Source organism: Perca fluviatilis, chromosome 2, assembly GCF_010015445.1.
Source record: "Perca fluviatilis chromosome 2, GENO_Pfluv_1.0, whole genome shotgun sequence".
NCBI lineage: Eukaryota > Metazoa > Chordata > Actinopteri > Perciformes > Percidae > Perca > Perca fluviatilis.
In genome coordinates, this window is record NC_053113.1 from 35,013,694 (window position 1) to 35,034,691 (window position 20,998).

The following is a 20,998-nucleotide window of genomic DNA, read 5'->3' on the forward strand; positions in this document are numbered from 1 at the left end:
GAGCTTTTCTTCCAAATATGGTATGCTAATGAATATTCAGAATGAGCTACACGCTGATTGGTTTGAGCAAACTACATAGAAACACATGGGAGACTCGGCAGCAGGCCTCATATTTCAGACACTGCAAAGTTATACATTGTTTGTCGGGCTATTTCGTTAATAAATTCACTTCTGAGACTTTTTAAAGCGAGAAATCAACTATATAAAGCTCAAATATGGGCCGTTTTACGAAAATTGATGGCTAATTGCAAATTTGGTAAGACTGTGTGTCGGAGTTCAGCCGCTGGTGCTGCCTCGCCACCCGCCGGTGCTTCCTCGCCGCCTGGCCTGCCTTCCTTCACAGACCCCGGCCTGCTATGAGGTACTTGGAGCTCCGTCACGGCTGGCAACCCACAGCAGGGACTACCAACACTGCTGCCCTGACAGAGCTCCAGGGCCTTCAACTCCTCTCTTCCTGCTAGCTAAATGGCCCATTGTATGAGAGTGAGAGCGCCGTCAGCGAGCTTGTTACACCAGCAATCTCTTACCACATGTTACACACGTCACCCCACTTATACAAAATCTAACTAAAGGTCTTATAAAGCTAACAACGGTGTCCGATTTCAAGTTAATGAATATTTGTGAAGACAAAGTGTTTCGTTAGCTGCGACTGTCCCTTCAATCCTAGCTATGTGTAGCTACCAATCACAGATAGTTAGCTTCCTTTTCGCCTTAATTCGAGTATATAGTTGGAATTTCGTCACGCCACTTACACAAAATCTAACTAAATGTCTTATAAGCCTAACAACGGTGTCCGATTTCAAGTTAATATTTGTGAAGACTAGCTAGGTGTTTCGTTAGCTGTGACTGTCCCTTCAATCCTAGCTACAAATCACGGATAGTTAGCTTCCTTTTCGCCTTAATTCGAGTATATTTACAGTTTGAATTTCGTCACGCCACTTACACATCTAACTAAATGTCTTATAAACCTAACAACGTTGTCAGATTTCAAGTTAATGAATTTTTGTGAATTCCAGAGGAATTCTAAGAGGAGGCTAGCTAGCTAGCTCTCATTGATAGAGCTCCATCCAGCCGCAGGCTCTATCAATGAGACTCACGGACAAGCGGCGTTTATTTCCCCAATCGTTTGTTTAAATAACCCAACACATTATAATTACACACATTAAAAGATTAACTGGAACCTGTGGTAAGAGAATGCTGGCGTAACAAGCTCGCTGACCGCGCTTTCACTCACATACACCGGGCATTTAGCTAGCAGGAAGAGGGGAGTTGGAGGCCTTGGAGCTCTGTCAGAGTAGCGGCATTTCGTAGTCCATTAGCCCAAAACGGTGACTTTGCGCGGGTATGGAGTGCTGTGTGCTGCCAGCCGTGACTGAGCTCCATCTACCTCACAGCAGGCCGGGGTCTGTGAAGGAAGGCCGGCCAGGCGGCGAGGCAGCTACACAGGCAGCACCAGCCTCTGAACTCCGACACACAGTTGGACAAAATTTCCAATTAGACATAAATTTTCGTAGAACGGCCTGTATTTGACCTCTACATAGTTGATTTCTCGCATAAAAAAGTCTCAGAAGTGAATTTAAAGGTAAAATAGCATATGAACAATGTATACAATTTCTGAGATCTGCACGACCTAGAGTCAGAAGACTAACTGATCTCAGATCAGTTGTGTAACCTATGCAAATGTTGGGGCGTGACAAAGAGAGACTAGAGCCAAATGAGGAGGAGCCGCAATAGTTGACGTCAACTATGGGGCTCGTTGAGATTCGCCCGTTTTCAGAGGTAGTTTCAAATAGTGAGATTTGCAGAGAAAAGAGGTGTCAATGAGATTTAGAGGTTCTATGTATGTCCTAGTTACCCACTAAACTGTCATTATTCAACTATGACAAGGTAAAATCAGTTTTACATTCTATCACCCCTTTAAACAATAAATATTTGTATTCAATTATAATTAAATTCTTTGAGAAAATATTTCTTGTATTTATTCATATTGTATACTGTACTGCAAAGTAACTTATCTGTCATACTGTTCTACTGTGTTAGTATTGCCACACTATCCTGATCATTATAGCACTAAATAGGAACAACCAAAGGTCTTCTATAATTTAAAACAAATACCATGATGACTAGATCTTGGTTAGGTGTTCTTATAATGGATGTAAGTATGATGAACAGCAAGCAAATATTGATTATATGTCAGTTACTGCCTTTTGCCTTCGCATGACTGCTTGTTTTTGGCACATGATACAAAGGCAGAGTACAGTAACTGCCAAACAAGGGTCAAAGGTCAATTATGAGCTCAAAATTTTTTGCATACAAACATTTCATTATAGCAACTAGTTGTCAAATTTTGGGAGTCCTACCTATAATACTTTTGTCTGGACAACACAGAAACTTTAAAGTCATTTTTCTCAGTTTCACACTCTAGTGAGTTAAAGTCTTTTGCATTTGCAGGGCAGCGTGGCCGTATTTGCATGAAATGTTTCTGTACATTGTTGTCAGCTCTAAAAATATGCTGTTTGTTCTTTGAACTTAAGAGAATTGTGCCTGAAAAGTCCTAGAAAAGAATGTGATTTTGCTTTGATGAGTGAGATTAAGAAGATATGGGAACCCTGAATATGCTTTATGCTTTACTATAAGAAAGCCACAATAAAGTTCACAATAAAAGTTCTAACCGCTTGCTTTAAAAAAAAAAAAACTTTTACTTTTACAAGTAAGTACATTAAATATCAGAAAATTACTTTTGATACTTTAAGACTTTTACTTAAGTAATATTCTAAAAGGTAACTTTCACTTCTACCAAAGTCTTTTTCTAGTACGATACTTGTACTTTTACTCGAGTATTGCTTTCTAGTACTTTATACAACACTGTCCCCATGTAGGCCGAGGCCTTGGAAGCGGCCCAGGTTTGAATCCGACCTGCTGCCCTTTGCTACGTGTCGTCCCTCCTCTCTCTTCCCTTTCCTGACTTCAAGCTATCCTGTCGATTAAAGGCCATAAAAAGCCCCAAAAATAATGAACACTCTAGATTTTACTGTGTTACTTATTGCTGCCTTTTGAACAGAACAGTAACAGTATTGGATGTTCTGAAAATTATTATATGATCAATCGTCAACCTTTTTTTATTTAAATTCATCTGAAAAGAACAGAGTTTAGAGATGAATCAGTCACACCACAAACAAAGGCCAAGTTGGCAACAACAGTGCTGTCCTTTTGGCCCTCAAAAAGCTAGAAACGGCCCTGCTAGCTGGTGGTTCTGAAAGAGCTGCTAGACGAGATCCACCTGTCGCAGCATCTCGCCATGGAATAAATGCGATGCAGGGCTCTCTTTGCAGCCTTAAGTCTCATAGTGGATAAAGAGGAGTAGCTAAGTAAGTAACGATAAGTGGTAACGTCAGTGACATGTTTGAGCTGTTGCAGAGTTTCGCCTCTCAACGTAACGTTTTCCTCAGTGCACTCACTGTCTGTAAAATGCAAACGTCGGCTCCTGACTCGTTAGCTGTTAACTAAACTGTAACGTTACTGTTAACATTAAACAGGCCAACGTGAACTAGCTAACTGGTAACGTTAACAAGCTAACAAACAATTAACAACGTTAATAAACAAAGTCGCTAGCAAGCTTACCAACTTGGGTTTAATTCCCCGTTGCACCTGCAGCTGTCCTGAAGTCAGGGGCTGGCTCTGCTCGGTGTTTTCCTGGAGTTTGCTAACTTTATGTAACGTTAAAAAATTGCAGCATTAAGTTATCCTACCACGGCCTAAAATGCGCCGTGTGTGTGAGCAAAAGCGAACGTTTATGTTGTCAAGGAGGTTTAATAAGAACTGCACACATGCAGTCAGTTAACACTCGGTGTAGCGGAGCGTTTACGATTAATCAACCGTCGTGTTTTAAAGGGCGGTTAATAGTGAAATCGGTCTGTTTGACAGATAAGGAGTACAGCTATTCCCATTGCTTTAATTCAATGGAGCTCCACACTGCCCGATCATATGAAAAACCAGAGAAAGTGGGAAGCTTTTGATTATGCCTCCAGTATTAACAAACAATAGGCTACTCTTTGCACTAGAACAGATTTAATTAGGCAATTAAGATTCATAATAATGCATGGTGGTCTTAAAAATTGACATTGATGTTTTTTTGCAACTGTACAGTCATGCTGTAACAATTCCCTTTTTTTTTTTATTAAATATGTGGTTGCTTTTCTTTTTTTAATTGGTCAGGTGATATTAATGCTCATGTTTGTAGGAAAAAAGTTAAAACGAATTCAGTGTGGTTGGTTGATTGTTCACCATCTTAGCTTAGCACATTAGCATGCTACAATTTGCTAATTGGCAGTAAACACAAAGCGCAGCTGAAGCTGATGGGAATGTAGTTAGTTTTGCTCATAAACGAAAGTATTGGACATTTCAATTTTTTACCCGATGATGGTGCTAGATGAAAAGTCAGGACAGCCGTTATCAAATCTGGACCAAAGTGCTGAATCGACTGACCAATCAACATTGTCATCCCTACAGAAAGTTTGACTAAGAAAATAAAAGAAAACAATACAAGAAAAGCTTGCTTTTGTATCAAAAATGTATTGTAACAATAAAATTAAGCGTCATTCCAAGGCTACGCTAAAAAAATAATGTCTTCTAAAAATCTTCTGTCAGGCAACATCATGGAAATATCACGGACAATGGAACGTGGTGTGTAAAGAACAACATTTCATAGAACTAGCTTGGTAGTGCTTTCAACTCATCTCGTTCATGTACGCTTTGTCAGAAACATTAACAGGATTAACAGGCAATCCCATAGACGAGCGACGTCACAAAGCCAAGCTGAGGCGTTAGAGTTAATAAGAGTTGCTATAATGAAAATGTCTCCAAAACCAGTGCAGAGATATCCATCTCAATGTAACGCCACTCTATAAAACACTGGAGAACACGAGAAAGCTTTGGATAGGAACTATTCCAGTCTTCACTGGCAGCTACACAGCAAAAATACAAGAGGCAAACCAATGTCATTGCCTAACAGTTACAAGAGTGCCTGTGATGGATGCATGGTGCAGCGCAGCGAGGAGGAATCACACCACGTCCATGCCCAGGCCCCTTGCAACCTCTGTCAGGGCCTGGACTGCTCCAGATGTCCCGCTGCCATCGCAGTCCTCCTGCGATAATCCTCCAGGCTCCTCCTCAATGTGAGGGATGGTGCTCATGACACAGTAGACAGGAGAGTCACTGCCTCTGGGGCTGGGCTGGGATGAAACGTCCTCACCTCCAGAGAGCTCCGAGGAGTACGAGGACGAGGAGCTGGAGGAGGGCGAGGACGATCCTGCGGGAGAGCTTCGGCCGCTCTCTGGCGCGACCGCAGCCCTCTTGTTCCGGCTGCTGGTTCTCTGGCTTTTCCGAAGGCTTTGTGGCTTTTTGGCCATGTTCTTCATGATCTCCTTCGTCACTTCCACGGTCTCAAACCGCACCATGTTTACTTTTAGGAAGCCGTCTACATCCTTCCTGTATCTGTGAAGAAAGCACATGAAACGACCACGCATTAAATAATTATTATTTCAGTCTTTATTCATTATTATTTGAATTACATTTGATGCACCCCTGAGGGCTGAGAAGGAGAGTGGAACCGAGAAATTGTTGTTTCATTGACAGTGGTGGAATGTAACTAAGTACATTTACTCAAGTACTGTACTTAAGTACATATTTTAAGTACTTGTACTTTACTTTGTCTTTTCATACCACTTTCTACTTCTACTCCATTACATTTCAGAGAAATATTGTACTTTTTACTCCACTACATTAATCCGACAGCTTTAGTTACTAAGTACTTTACAAATTAAGATTTTTGCACACAAAACACACGCAGTCTATAAAATACGATGTTTTATTATAAATGAAACTACCCAACAATATACAGGCCTACAAGTCCAGCTGAAATGATTAACCACATAACTGTTTTTATAGTTTCCAGTTTCTAAAATATGAGGGTTTTTCTGCATTGAGTGCTTTTACTTTTAATACTTTAAGTACATTTTCCTAATGACACTAACATAATTTAATACTTAAGGACATTTTCAATGCAGGACTTTCACTTGTAACAGAGTATTTTTTACAGTGTGATATTAGTACTTTTACTTAAGTAAAGGATCTGAATACTTCCTCCACCACTGTTCATTGGCAATTGGCTGTTGTGACGTACCTAAAGCGGGAATGTCCAGAAGGCCATTTCAGCTCATGCTTCTTGCGAAGGTGAAGTGTGAGAGTGTAACACCAGGAGAAGACCTTATCACAGATATGGCATTTATATTTGGACATCCCCCCGACCTGTTGGTAAATATCATGTGATGATGTTAACAAGAAAGCGTCCTAGCAGTCAACAAGATTACAGCAGGTTGATGATCTAACGCACCTCGTGTACTCTCTTGTAGTGGTGGCTCATGGTTTGGAATGTGTGACACGAATAATCACAGCCCTCCACTGTACAGTGATACACAGTGCCTTCGTTGTGAACCTCTGTGTGCTTTTGTAGATCGCGCTGGTTCTTAAATCTGCAAACACCCACATACACATAACAACAGAAGTTTACAGTCTTTAAATACAACTTTACACAAAGGTTACATTCTAATTATGTTATGATTACTAACAATATTTAGGGCCCGAGCACCGACAGCGGCGAAGGCCCTATTGAAACTGAAGGAATTATTTTCCCGTCAAATGAATTGGCTTTTTGAGGGCCTTAACATATTCAAAAACTCATCAAATTTGGCGGTCGCATCAAGTCTGGTGAAAATGTACGTATTTTAAGGGTTTCGGGAATAGGCGCACAAAAATGGCTCGCTAGCGCCCCCTAGAAAGTTAAAAAAATTGAGCCCCTGCAGTGCGTTTAACGTAGACTCACGAAACTTGGTACACATATGTAACATGTCAAGATGTACAAAAATTACATAAGCGCTTACAGCCATACCCGAAACCCAACAGGAAGTCCGCCATTTTGATTTCAAAGTTCGAAATTAGTGCAATTTTGGCCATTTCCACATGTCGTACTTTAACGAACTCCTCCTAGAGATTTCATCCGATGAACTTCAACTCGGTCTGTGCCATCTTAAGAAATTAAAGATGAAAAGTTGTTAAAAGAAAAACTTTGCGTCATAGGGCGTGGCCGTGGCAGGGCTGCCATTTTGTGCGTTTCACCGCCGAAACAGGAAGTGGGTGTAACTTGAGTGTACATTGTCCAACTGACTCGAAACTTTTCAGGATTCATAAGAGTCCAACCCTGAGGACAAATAAAGGCCGATATTTACTTAAAGTCATAGCGCCCCCTAGTGGCAACAGGAAGTAGGCCTAAAAGTCAAGGTGCTATACTTTAACGAACTCCTCCTAGAGATTTCATCCGATGGACTTCAAACTTGGTCTGTACCATCCCAACACCTTAACGATGAAAAGTTATTAAAAGAAAAACTTTTCGTCAGACGGTGTGGGCGTGGCGGCCATTTTGAGTGTTTAGCGATGAACAAAGAAGTTTACGTTGTCGTATCTGCCCGAAACTTCTCACGATTGACAAGGGTCCAGGCCTGAGGACACCTACAGGCCAAAATTGACCATGCCACACCCCCTTTCATAACATTTGAACCGTTTAAGGTACACCCTTGTGTGAGGAATCACTGAACTCAGCAGAGAGTTCCTTCTTCATTGGTGATGGTTTGGCCCGCCCCCTATGTTCAAGCCACGCCCCCTTTCATAAATGCTCACTCATCTAAGGTAGAGTCTTGTGTGAAGGGGGGGTCATGAACCGTATGACGTAGAGTCTTGTGTGAGGTATCGTTAAACTCGACAGGGAGTTCCCTTTTCATTGTTGACGATTTGCGGTGTCTGAGTGCCACGCAAATGCACGGTCGCAAGGAGCGGCGTCCGCCGGTAACCCCGATGCGCGCAGAGGCGCGAGGGCCCGTACATCGCTGCTCGCAGCTTTAATTATATTTTGAAACCTTAACCACGAGTTTTCTGCAAATCAAATTAGTTAAGATAGATACCAGAGACCCTAACAGTACATACACAGGACAATTACTACAAAATGTTGACTTATTAAGTTACTTAAAAGGTTTTTCCATTGTTTGGTAATCCAATGAAAGGGTGATGGTTAAGGAGACACCTTCATAAGGCCATATTTTGGTAGTTTTAAGGTAAAGCTCCTGTTTGTATATGGAGAAGATATTAAAGGGCCAATATGTAATATAGTTACTGTAATAAATCCGAAAATGACCCCAATGCATCATCAGATATTAAGGAAACATGTTAAGCTGATATTACTATCTATGCTATTTAACTAACAATGCTAATGCCAGTATTTTCTCCTTTGGAAATTTCCACTCTGTGATGGAATTTCTGTTTGTGTTTTGGCCTGTGTGTTGTTACAAACTTCCCAGTTTGACAGCCAGGCCAGGTTGCCAGATATACCTGTAAAAACGTGAACCTAGCACGCTAAAGCTGTAACGTTAGTACAGCCATGAAAGCAGCAAACAAATGAAAGGGATCATATGAGATAGATTCTACCCGACCTAAAAAATAAAACGGCATGTTTCTAACAGTTACGTGACCAGAGACATAACAAACCCTTGGTAAATATTGGAGATGTATTTGAAAGATGGAGACAGTTTAGAGCCCAAAAGGACGCAGAGTTGTCTAATTTCCTACTGAATCGGTAAGCATTAGCTTCAGGGTAATTTATCACGGCTACAAGGGACAGCCATTTGTGTACTCCCGCTGAATTATATAGCTAGAGTACCCGAGTTGGTTACTCACAAAAACAACTGAGACACAGCCAGTAAAGTGATCCCGACTGGTCCTGGCTAACGCCGCCATGCTAAACCTGCTAACTGCTAAAGTTACCGGAGGACCAGGCTAGCGGGCCACGGCTGTTTACAACGTGTAGCCTGTTCAGCGGCCGGAGCCGACAACAGTGAGTTATTTTAAGACAAGAGAGGGGGGCTGTAAATACGGAAGAGAGGACCGTGAGTTTGCAGTGTGTTTAGCGATTGTTGCCGTAATTCTAAGCCAATAAAGTGTGTTCAGTCGGGTGGAGAGGACAGCGAGGTTGTTGTTTTTAGCGCTTCCTACTGTTCCTACCTATTCTAAGCCAAAAAAGTGTGTCTGTCAGTTGGTTACAGAGCTCCGCGTGAGCATGGGCTTTTATGACTGTCAGTATAGCCAGCATCTAACATTAGCTACTCCGCTGTGCTTTGAAGTAATGTCTGGCTATGTGAGACAAGCGTCTAGCGACATTGTTGTGGAGTCTGGGGAGGAGGGGGCGGGGGAGACGACTCTCTCCAGTATTTTGAAATTGTACTGCAGTAACTATTTTAAACACTAGCTGTCAGTATTACATATTGCACCTTTAAAGGGGCTGTTTTGAAGGTCTACCTTTTGTCGCAGAAGTCACATGGGAAGGGCCGCTCATCACAGTGGCGGAACCTGATGTGGATCTTCAGAGCTGCCAAAGTGGTGCAGGTCATGTCACAGAAGGGACACTTCACCTGATTCACTGCAAGGAAAAGAAAAAGTAATTATTAAATATAACCTGCCAGTCTGAACATAACTAACTGGATGGCAATGTGATTTTGATGAACATCTAAATGGACTGGACTGCATCACGGCCTAAACTGCCTTAATGAAAAACATTTTTCCATGCACGATTAGTGAGTAAACACCTCCTTCAATCTTTAACAATAATACGATCAACAGCCATAATGACAATCTGATCAGGACTGAAAAATCCTATGACGGTGTATTAGGCCCTTTGTAGGTTAAAAAATATATAATAATGTGGATCCTTGACAATAAAAACAAAAGATTTCTAAGTTTTTCTTTAATAAATGTACCACTTTAATCTCAGAGAACATCCAAGTTTATTTCTTGTACATTTACAACTTTTTTTTTCTCCGATTATTCCCCTTCCCCAGATCCGTCATTTTTATTTATTTTTACCTACAGATGCACTAATAAGCCATTGTAGTTTCCAGCAACTTTAACATAATATAACGCAATAGTTACAATGGATGTAACACTACATATTTCAAATAGTGATAATTAGCTCATCATCACACTGTCAAAAAGACAGTAATCAGTCCTCACTAAGATCTGACCAAAGCATTCCTGAAAATGTTAATGTAACAAGAATTTAAGATTAGAATTGTAGAAAATGATTACCATGTTGACGAACGTGATCCCTCAAAAGCCTCTCGCTGGAAAAAGCTTTGCCACAATGTTCACATACCAGAGACTCTGTTCAAATGAGATGAGGTAAATGTACGTAAGTCAGAATTAAAGCAATACATTTAGCGCATCAGCATCCTAGAAAAATGAAGTGTCCTTCTCACCTACTGGCTCAGCCTGTCTGTGTAGGTGGTCAAACAACTTGGTGTTGCTGGAGAACATGCTGCCACATGTAGGACACGCTACAAGTCTCTCCTGAGTGTGGCTCCGCATGTGTTCTCTCAAACGGTATCTGATTTTGAAGAAAGCATCGCAGCCTATGATAAAAAAAACATTAAGTACAGATAAGGTTAGACCTAAAGATAGACATACCAGGACCGTCTCTTTGACTTCCTCTTACTCAGTCGTACCTGTCCAGGGGCAGAAGAGAGCCAGCTGATGTTGTTGGAGAGATTGCGGCTCAGCACTTTCAACATGATTGTCCACATGTCGGTAGAACCACTCAGGATTGTTAAATGTACTCTATATAAGGACAAAAAGATCAGTTCAATAATAATGGCGCTATCAGTCATTTGATACAGATGATTATTTAAAAATACCTACATCACAATGCTCCCACTGGCAAACGTATCCATCTGATCCTTCAGGAACCAGGTTGTTGCTGTGCAAGCCTTGGTTGCAGCTGGGCAGATCAGGGCGGGACTTGAGCAGCTGTGACCCAACGAACTTGAGCTTACCGTGGTAGTTGTGGAAGTAGGCATGGACCTCCAGCTCCACAGGGCTACCCATGGATACAAATTCACATCCATTCCAGAGACAAGCATACTCCTCTAAAGGGAGGGAAGGAGTAATTATTGCAATGAAGAAAGGACCATTAATGTTATTAGTTAATATACCCCCTGTACAGAATGTACCCATTGGGTTTGACTAAAGGCTGTTTTATGCTTCTGCGCCGAATCGACGGCGTACCCCCCGTGTAACTACACGCACGTCTCTCGGCCGTGGCTTGGTAGCGTTGCATTTCCCCTGACTCATTTCCTGGTTCTCCTTCTCCAAAAAACAACATGAAATCAAGGAGAGGGTTAACTTTTCCTGCTAAAGATGTCTCACCGTGGTCTCTCACTATGACTCTAGAGTCAGTACTCGCCCCAAAGCTAATCGCCGTCTCTCTCACACACACACACACACACACACACACACACACACACACACACACACACACACACACACACACACACACACACACACACACACACACACGTATAAACACCAGGCCACTTACGTAGGCTACGGCGAAAGCTCTGTGTGGAGCCTCCGCAGAAGCATTAAACAGCCTTAAGTAGGGCTGGGTAATAAACTGAACATTTAACAACACAAACCTTTAACCAAACTGATATACGCAATATCAGTATTCTCAGTAGATTCCTTCAAACTAACTATTGCCTAGTCCTCTAATGCATCTGAAAGTCCAACAACTTCTAAACCAGTTTCACTGTCATTCAGTGTGTACTCGTATCCTTTGTGTGGCTTCATTCATAGCAGAGAAAATTAGAACAGCAATGCTCCTGTCTAACTCAAACAGAGAACTTCACTCAAACGTTGGAGAAACCGCTGGAGGTGCCATGTCAGTCATATGGGCAGAAAATAGTTGTTGCTTCCAGAGAAAACACAAGGAATTAGTTTGATCCCCCGAGCGTCACGCAGTTCACGGCCAATAGGGGTGTGAATCTCTAGGCACAGCACGATTTGATACCAAGGAATACGATGCGATAATAAAACTACTATTGATGCATCAAAAAGATTTATACATCTATACATGATTTATTTTTTCTCACTGTGTCAGAATTTGCTACAGAACATAGCACATTTGTGATGATCCATAATTAAAATAAACAGGTGACTTTACTTCCATTATCTTTTTGTTTAGTTAGACATAACTTACATTATGGGTGTAAATGCATAAAGTGTTTTCTTTTTCTCTACTTATTTTGAAAAATGTTCAACTCATTGGCCATACTCCTTACTGTAATAGTTAAGGCACTCAAATACTGGTATATTGTAAATAAGAAAAAAATAACACAAATCTCAGTTTTCCTCCGTCATAAAACGCTGAGTACTTTGACCATATGCTTATAAGCAAGTGTGGTCAGGGTTAATTTCCATTTTAGGGAAATTTCTGCATTGAGATATAATCTTTCAAAAAGAGAATCGCGATGCATCTAAGAATCGATTTTTTTTTCCCCACCTCTAATCGCCAAGAAAACGTACAGACATAGAAAACACATACTTGATCACAGCATGTCTGTGACGTGCTATCCCATTACAGGAGATAAACATTGTAGTCATCGTTGGACCAACAAGAGGAGAACTACACACTAACATTTTTAAATGTATCTTGCTTAAGGGGCCTCTGTGTGCCACATCTTTACAGATCACAGATGAGATCCCATGACTGGCTAAATCTTGATATCCCACAGGTAAATACAAATACAGGGGAAATTTCAGGTATCTTTACTGTACTTATTTTACTTATTTATTCTACTGTGCTATAGTCTCTTGTGCAAATCAGATGTTGATGTCAATTAGATGCCCTGACTACACAAAGGTTGGAATGACAACTGTCATTTTGATTTCAGGTCATATCTCCCAGCCCTACATGTGACCCATAGCCTGGTGTTTGTCTCGTATCCTCCTCACTCACCCAGCTCTTCTAAGGCATCGTTGTCTCCCAGGTAGTCATTTAAATGCAGTGACATATGATCGCTCAGCTCCTCCATGGTGTGGCCCTTGAAGTTGCACGAAGCCCACTCACACACCACCTCAAAATTGTCAAGTCTCTTGGTTGTCATCATGATGGCGATCACTGTGTGTCAGCAGCACTCAATCACCAACTAAACAGAAAAGCATACAGCGACAGACATTTTAACAGAGAGAGAAAATAGACGGCGGGCTACAATAACGTTACCTTAGCTGAGTGGCGATTTCACTTGTTAGCCTATAATGCTAGCTAGATGTGGCTGGAAATTTAAACACAGGCTAACTCACTTAAACAAATGTTTCAACCGACGTCAGCTCTAGTTAGCTGGAAAGTTACTGGCTGAAGGTTACACACAACTAAAACATTTGCAAGCGTTTTTTATTTCCGCCCGTTTACTCGTTAACGAAACCAATACCTAGCTAACTGCTCATTATCTGTAGCTTAGTATGTGTTTATAGTAACGTTATAATTGTTTGGGTAACAGTCTAGCTAACGCTGAACCTGTCTCAGGTTTGTAATGTAACTATGTCGGACATTTCCCAGTCAGCTAACGTTTGTCATAATGTATTAACCGTTTGACATTTTAATGGGGGATTTGTAAACCCACACTAATGTTTCCGACACTTGTGATACACGGAGTTTCGTAAATGCTCCTTACCAGTATCACTGCAGGAGCTCTGTTACCTGAGATACCTCTACCTCTACCTCTACCTCTACCTCTTCTTCCTCTTCTTCTTCTTCTTCTTCTTCTTCCCTCCTTTCAGCTTGTCTGATTTTGTTTATTTCCGGTCACTGCCAAACTACCGGAAGTTGGTCTTCTTCGTCCTCTTTTTTTAAATCAAGACCTGCACCAATCTTTCTTTAACTGTCTATGCATGGCACCAATATGCAACCACGATAAGAGACCTTAAGGCAATTAAAACTAATTATGTGTTTGATAAATGTCTTTAATTATTTTGAATTTGTATTACTTCTTCTGCTTCTTATAATTATTATTATTTAAATAATTAATATATTATTATTAACTGTGTGTATATACCCCTGGTTTGGCCAGTGTCTTTCCTAGTCTATAGGCTACTTTACAGTCTGTAAAAATGTGATATCACACATTTTTAACCTTCCATGACATAAGGCTTTGAAGTTTGAACACAGACCCTGTATCTTGCATTGACATATATAAAATGGACCAACAGAGCCCGTGTCTCTGGACGGAGACCAGTGAAGGCTATTAGAAGCACTTTTCCGGTGATCACTTGCTTTACTGCGCAGCCTCCAACTGACAGAGACAACGTAAATGTGACATGAGCAACGTGTCTGAAAGTTGTAAGTCTTCTGGTAGCTGTGCCAAGAGAAATATCAATCATTCCCAAACTTACAGAGACGGAGAGCGTTGGTATATGTAAGGAGATAACATAGGCACAGGCTAATTATTGATCACTAACATGCTAGTTAACATTAGTAATTAAACCTAAACAGCTAATGGAAGTCCAAACATGCCTGCGAGCTTCTCCTGTACTATACGGTAATTCCTCTACTGTGTGACAGTAAGTCACTTGGTTATGACACAATCGTTAGTCTATTTTTATAAAAATGTCTGCTACGGAGCCATAACGTACAAGGTAATGGAGCCTTTTATACATTGTTGTGTTTCTTTAGAAATAAACAATGGACAAATAGAGTCTTTAAACGCTTCAGATGTAAAGTTATTCGCTGTCAAAGTGATGCCAAAATGTATGCTAGTCAGTGGAATGCTAATAGGAGGTGATCTCTTTGTAGCGTCAAAATGGCACCATAGGAGGTTCGAGTTCTGAAGCGAAGCTTACCCCCTTGGTATCTTGCTGAGAGACACAACCTGTTCAGTTACTTAAAGGGATACGCCACCGTTTGTTGAAAAAAACGCATTTTTTGTGCATGCATTATTTTGGTCCGGTGTAACACCGGCAGCGCCACCGCTAGTTAGCTTAGCGTAGTGAATGGAATCCTATGTTGTGAGTAAAAGTGAACCAACAAAAGACAAAAAAACAACTTAATTACTTGCACTGAGAAAAAAAAATGCATTGGCCCACCTTTCTAGCTAGGGGAGACCGTGATAAGCCCTATTTCAACAAACGTTGGCGTATTCCTTTAAAACCTGCCCTCCATTAAGAGACACATCTTTGTTGGAACAGAGCTCAAACTTAAACACTTGTGTAGGCCTACTGAACTGCAATACAGCAGTAATACTACAAAATACTCCAGTAGGCCTACCGCAAGAAATATCTTTAAAATATCTTCATAAATATTTGTTTGTGGCTATCATGGCGACCATGGTTCCCGAAACTCCCAGCGCACAGCTTGAGGACCCGAGAAAAGCCCTTCTGGAGATCCAAAAACAAAACGAAGAGCTCAGTCAATGCTGGCCTGGTGGAGGAGAAAGGGAAAATCTTGAAGGCTCTACAGTCAGAAAGAACAATAAGGAAAAACTTACAGAAGGACAGGAAATGAGAGGAGCGAGAGAAAGATGAAGAGATCTGCCTTCTAAAGGAAAGTTTGACCAAAGAAAAAAGTCTCACAGAGTCAGTCAAAAGCCACTGGAGTTCAGAGTTCAACCGGTTCAATGCATCCATTAAAGAGGAGAACAGGAGAATGAGACAGGCCTGGCAGGAGGAGGTCAATTGTATCAGATTGAAAAACAAGGATTTGATGGAGTTCGACCGACTTTGGAAAAAAGGGTGCATTGTAAAACAGGAGCAGGTAGTCGTCAAGCTCAGAACTGTGCAAGAGGCATTTGATAGTGAGTTAAGCCGGGTCGTTCTGGAAAAGGATGATCTGATCAACAAGATACTAACTGAAAAGAAGGCGCTTGAAACAGAGACCTTTGAGTGTGTGGCCAAGCTACAAAAGAAAGAAAGTGAGATCATCCAGAGCAAGATGGCTGCAAAGGAGATCTCCGAGAGAGTGCAGGAGCTGCAAAGAAAGAGCAGAGAGATGGAGGACGAGTGGCACATCAAAGTGGCCCAAATGGAGAAAGAAATTAAGCTTATCACACGGCACAACACCGACCTCCGCCTCAGCCTCCAGGAGCTGCAGAAAAAGAGCAGAGAGATGGAGGACGAGTGGCACATGAAGGTGGCTCAAAGGGAGGAAGTAATAGAGAGCCTCACACAGCACAACACCGACCTCCAGGTTCTTCAACTCAGCCTCCAGGAGCTCGCCCAGAAAACTGACAAGGAGAAGGCGAAGCTGAAAAGACAGGAAAAGAAGGCAGAGAAGGAGGAATTAAAAAGACAGAAGAAAGAAAAGGAGGAGATGGAGAAAAGAGACAAGAAAGAGAGGAAGGAGGAAGCAAAGAGAGAGAAGAAAGAGAAAGAGGTAAATGAGAAGAGTGAGAAGGAGGAATTGAAAAGACTGAAAAAGGAAAAGGAGGCGGAAAAAAAGCATGAGAGGAGGGAGAGGAGAGAGAAGTAACATCCTTTCTTTCCTCCTCCCCCTTCTCGTCTTCACTCCTATTCCCCCAGCCCCTTTCCCCACCTACTACCCTCTACCGCCAGACTTTACTCCTCTAAATTCCGGGCTAGTCTTGTGTGAACTGGCCATTATCTTCTTCCATCTATCGCCCATCCATCCTCTCTCCCTCCTCTTCTGAGGCGACATGGCAGCTTAGTGATTGGGACCGCAGCCTCACAAAAAGGAGAAGCAAGCGTGGCTATAGGCTACTCCGGGTGATCCGGTTTCCTGCCACACTTCAAAGACTTGCAGGTTCAACTAAAGAAGTATAGGGTTACTCCGGGTGATCCGGTTTTCCTGACACAACAGAAAAATGATTGAAATAAAACAACAAACATTTAAAAAAATTCCCTAATCTGTGTCTTTTAAAAATAGGATGTTTTTAAACTAACACAATCATCTTGACAACTCGACAGCAAAGGTTTTATATATTTACCTTTTTTTTTTATTTTCTGTAAAATGAAGCCGGTCTCTCATTTTCCATTTAAGACTATATGAAGTGGTTCTGGAGTCTGAAGGCTTTATTTCCGCTGATACCTTTCATACAGCAGGGACATTCTGCCCTCCGTTAAATAAACTTTAGACTTTGGAATAGTTCAGCTTGTCAATGAGAAGATATGTATTTTAAGAATGATGTATTTAACTGAAATCTTTTGTCAAGCTAAATCTTTTTTCAATTTTAACTTTGATTCCATGATTGAAAAGTTAAAAATTTCACACTAAAAAGCTCTCAGGGCACATAGTAATCAAGGCTACAAAATACTACTACTATAATAGCAGAACTAAATAAAACATACTATATATCAGGGGTGCCCTGGTAGCTAAACAGCAGCTTTAAAGATGTTTTTAAAATTTCAAACTACCATACATTGGATCAAAAATAAAATGGCTTAATTTATTTAAAAAAAAGGTGACTATTAGTTTCTCTCAAAGAGAACACACAAATCCCAGATAAGTCATACATTTAGCTAAATTGGAATTACAAGGATATATTCTGAAGAATGTCAAAGTAAACATTCTTAATATTTGTAGGGAGTCAACCAACCTTCAACAACTACAACTACAAACAGTTGAAACCTGGGTGAAAGTCCTGTGTTTGACCCATTCAGCCATCACCTGTGGCAACATATGTTGCAGGTCAATTGCATATACCTTCAAGTATATTTCTGCAACTGACTGCTGAGATCCTGTTCCTCCTTTGTGTGTTTTGTTGTATGGGTGTTTGTTAAATCATCAAGTCTTTATGCCTAATATTACCTTTTACCACCACGCCAAACTCTGTTTATAGATTTCCTTGAGTTGAAGGCTTAACACTCCCAAGAAAAAAAAAGCTCCTCCTTGCAGTCACCCCTTTCCATTGTTGAATTGTTGAGTGCCAAAGAAATACAACGACGATACATTAACATAAGGATTTACTCTTTTTAATATTGCATTTTTGTGTGTTTAATGGGATTTTATTGCATTCATATAAGATTTGTGTTTTCCTATGTATGTATGTATGTATGTATGTATGTATGTACAGTATGTATGTACAGTATGTATGTATGTATGTATGTATGTCTGTATGTCCCAATATTATTGTATGTCCCATATTATGTCCCAATATTGTGGATGCACGTGTTTGTGATGACCTGATGATCTGTACATCAACATCAATGTAGTTTTTTCATGTGCAGTTAATAATCCTGACATAGCGAGCCTCACTATGGTTACGTTGCTCTCTCACATTTTCCATGTTGTATTAAAAGGTTTCTTTGTGTTGGCAAGCATTCGGATGTCCATAATATCAACAGAGATTAGAGCCACGCAGGGTTGGACACCTATAATAACTGGATTTAAAGGAGGAGAAATCTGATGTTTACTACTTTGCATTGCCTGCATCACCTTACTTTTTCATCCAGGTCCACGTGATCCTATGAGAGTGTGTATTAGATCTTGGCCACTAGAGGTCATAATTTACTGAACACCAGCACCACACTATGCTAGTTCAAGAAATACAGTATTTTCATGAGGCTGTGTATCTCCTAATATGAAGATGATACAACTTAAATAAAGTCACACAATATTGTACACTGATATCAACAATGCAGGTGTTTAAAATAGCTATGTTGTGGTGCACATTTCATCCACACTTGTACGTCAAACAATGGTTCAGTGCAGACTCATAAACTGGGAACTATCATCCGTGGCCTCTCCTAAACTTCTGTTAATTGGCTGAACATTTAGTTTACATACATTCTATGGCTATAGGACATTTTTTGTAACTGGCAGTTATAGTACTGCTTCAACATGACAAAAAAGGACACCCATAAATGACATAGTATATTTAACACACAGTGAAACGTGTATGAATTCTCAATTCTACACCTTTGACAAAATATAATAGGCAATGAAGATGAGACTGTAACCAGCCAGATAAGTCTTTTATAGAAGGGACAGAGCTTAGGCAGCTCCAGTGCCATTGCTTATGTTATTCAATATTTCATTAAGGGCCCATAACAACTGAATTATTCATGCAGTTTTATGTTAGGATGACTGATTCACAGGGAAATGACCGCCAGCATCCAAAAGCTAGTGAATGAACTGAAAAAATGATCAAATAATGTTTCCAAATTACATTTGGACTTTGAATCTTTGGTTTAAAGATTTTTCATCTCTTAGTTATTAAATCCCTGCAGTGTAAGCAACATGGAAAAAAAATGATGCACCGATAACATCTCACATTAAGAAAAACACCCTGTAAATGGCTCTAAATGTTGGCTGACTTTTGAGGATTAAAACATCTGCTGTGCAGGGCACAACATGCCTACTCTTTGAAAAACCTTACACACCGTGCTTACTTTGGCCTCTAGGAGTGCTGTGGGAATAAAATCCAGGCCTGGTAAATGTTTTCTAAAGCCTGTTTTTTAATGCTGGGTTAGGTTAATTTTGTATTCTTGGCAATATAGCCACCATCTCCTGCAATTTCACTGTGCAAATTGAATGCCTTGATAGTATCCTAATATTTAGAAAAATATACAGCAGAATTTACAGAATGTTTTGATGAGTAAAATTACTCCTCATTACTGTAGCATTTAAAGGCTGCTGCATTAAATCCACAATAAATATAAAATACAAATATTAAGTAAAAAAATGTTTTTACATTTCTGCAATTCAAAAGCAATATTTTAGGAGACTATGGGTGTGAAGTTAGAATACAGTTATTCAATTTACAAAATACATCAAAGGAACACTAATGGGTAAAATAAGTCACAACACAGGATCCTGTATCATTATTTTAATCAGAGTTCATTCAGAGCAAGCTGAGAGTACAAGCACAATATCACAACATGTCTTGCAGCGCTATGACGTTGTCATTCATCATTTCACTCTGGTCTGACGCCACACGCAGTCCAAACCAGACAGCATATACAATGAGAGATATAGCACCAGGGTGTAGGAGTGCATAGCAGCACGTCTAGTGGTTGGGTTAGACTTAATGCTAGCAGGCTGCAGGCTGTAGAGGTCATACACAAAAACATCTCTCACTCACTCTCACTCACTCTCTCACACACACACACACACACACACACACACACACACACACACACACACACACACACACACACACACACACACACACACACACACACACACACACACACACACACACACACACACACACACACACACACACACACAAGCTAAACCTGGAAGCAGACTCATGGTGGGTAGTGCTCGCCTGGGCTCTCACACACTGCGGCCATGTTGGCCACGAAGGGTTTTAGTAGAAACACCTCATATCATGCTCACGATGAACAGATGTGATTTGCGCATTTTCAGACAGCAGCATTTTAAAGAGCTGAACGACAAGTCCTGGCCCATTCCTTGTCCTTTAACACCTGGAGAGATCAGCCCATTCAGAGTGACATTTATTGAGTAGATACAATAGGTTCTCTCTTTTGTAGGCCTATATGCATAATTTTTTCTTATTATTATTTAGCACAATTACAGCGTCACAGCTCAGAGGAGCGGATGGAGTACAATGTCACAACATACTGAGTCATCATAAGAACTGCAGTATTCCTATTAAATCGAAAGAGTGGATCTCCATTTAGATTGCAAGAAAATGTTTGTGGGTGAAACCATACTGCTGGTGTGTTTAGTTTATAGCTTTAACAGCCACTAGACTAGGATTTTACTTAAGTGTATGTACTTTTGTTTTTCGGTGTGACCAGAATCTATTACTACACATGCATTATATTTTGAAAAGGTCTCGCTCCTATACGTTTATCTTTAATGGCTCAATTTACAAGCTAAAATGTGACTGTGACATATAGTCTGCTAAAATGGCGCTACTACCAAAAACGGGGTCCTGCATGCAAGCTTTAGCAATTATATTACAGTTCATTTGGTTTCTTAGCAACCAAACTGATAAAACCAGATATCATCCAGAACAATGAAATGAAAACCAGGACCATACAGCGGAGGCACTGTAACTAGGAAACGCAACTGTAAAACAGATTTTGTACTATCACAAAACCTCTTATGTGATACAGTCTTAGAGAAAAAGCATCCCCTTGA

At 40.6% G+C, this 20,998-nt stretch overlaps 1 protein-coding gene across 3 annotated transcripts; it reads right to left on the reverse strand.

Moving 5' to 3' along the window:
• Nucleotides 1-4,552: 4,552 nt before the first annotated feature.
• On the reverse strand, nucleotides 4,553-13,739 carry zgc:112083 (uncharacterized protein LOC550461 homolog). Of its 3 annotated transcripts, none has more exons than XM_039783456.1 (10): nucleotides 13,608-13,739; nucleotides 12,893-13,082; nucleotides 10,795-11,021; nucleotides 10,602-10,713; nucleotides 10,356-10,508; nucleotides 10,186-10,260; nucleotides 9,400-9,520; nucleotides 6,392-6,530; nucleotides 6,182-6,306; nucleotides 4,553-5,493 (listed from the first exon to the last, which is right to left on the reverse strand). In XM_039783456.1, exons 2-10 carry the CDS (start codon nucleotides 13,041-13,043, stop codon nucleotides 5,061-5,063), a joined length of 1,536 nt encoding a protein of 511 aa, XP_039639390.1. In that variant the 5' UTR covers nucleotides 13,044-13,082; nucleotides 13,608-13,739; the 3' UTR covers nucleotides 4,553-5,060. The 3 variants fall into 3 exon arrangements, with proteins under 3 accessions (XP_039639390.1, XP_039639408.1, XP_039639400.1); XM_039783474.1 differs by having other exon boundaries at nucleotides 13,667-13,684; XM_039783466.1 differs by lacking the exon at nucleotides 13,608-13,739 and having other exon boundaries at nucleotides 12,893-13,600.
• Nucleotides 13,740-20,998: the final 7,259 nt, after the last annotated feature.

What these genes read in the sequence shown, in the direction of transcription:
- zgc:112083 (XM_039783456.1), bottom strand. Translation starts at nt 13,043, where the DNA reads ATGATGACAACCAAGAGACTTGACAATTTTGAGGTGGTGTGTGAGTGG. An exon ending in CAGACAGGCTGAGCCAGTAG is followed by an intron (nt 10,261 to 10,355) that starts GTGAGAAGGACA and finishes TCATTTGAACAG; the next exon opens with AGTCTCTGGTATGTGAACAT. An exon ending in GGATCACGTTCGTCAACATG is followed by an intron (nt 9,521 to 10,185) that starts GTAATCATTTTC and finishes TTTTCCTTGCAG; the next exon opens with TGAATCAGGTGAAGTGTCCC.